The following is a 267-nucleotide window of genomic DNA, read 5'->3' as shown; positions in this document are numbered from 1 at the left end:
CTGGGCTCTGCCGTCTCACAGGTTGCTGTGAACTGGAAACTGGCTGACCTGAGCGACCGCGACCGGGCCATGCTGAAGTTTGCTCTTGCAGTCTGTCAAGCGGATAACATCACCGAAGAGCATTTCCAGGAGCTGGAGAAGCATGGGTTTGACCGTGAAGATGCCTGGGACATCGGCATGATCGCTGCTTTCTTTGCCATGTCTAACCGCATCGCTCATTACACCGACCTGCGCCCAAACAAGGAGTTCTACACCATGGGCAGGACG

The 267-nt window shown here is 55.8% G+C and overlaps 1 protein-coding gene across 1 annotated transcript in view; it reads left to right on the top strand.

Moving 5' to 3' along the window:
* LOC104470290 overlaps positions 1 to 261 on the top strand; it is a gene marked incomplete at both ends in the record, with an annotated part of 5,696 nt that extends 5,435 nt beyond the window's left edge. The window contains one exon of the mRNA XM_010085148.1: positions 22 to 261. Coding sequence (XP_010083450.1) covers positions 22 to 261 — 240 coding nt within the window. The remainder of the gene's footprint in view (positions 1 to 21) is intronic.
* Between the last annotated feature and the right edge of the window lie 6 nt (positions 262 to 267).

The sequence above is a fragment of the Pterocles gutturalis genome, unplaced genomic scaffold (assembly GCF_000699245.1).
Source record: "Pterocles gutturalis isolate BGI_N339 unplaced genomic scaffold, ASM69924v1 scaffold37370, whole genome shotgun sequence".
In the NCBI taxonomy this organism is placed as follows: Eukaryota; Metazoa; Chordata; class Aves; order Pterocliformes; family Pteroclidae; genus Pterocles; species Pterocles gutturalis.
This window is presented reverse-complemented; position numbering and strand designations above follow the sequence as displayed.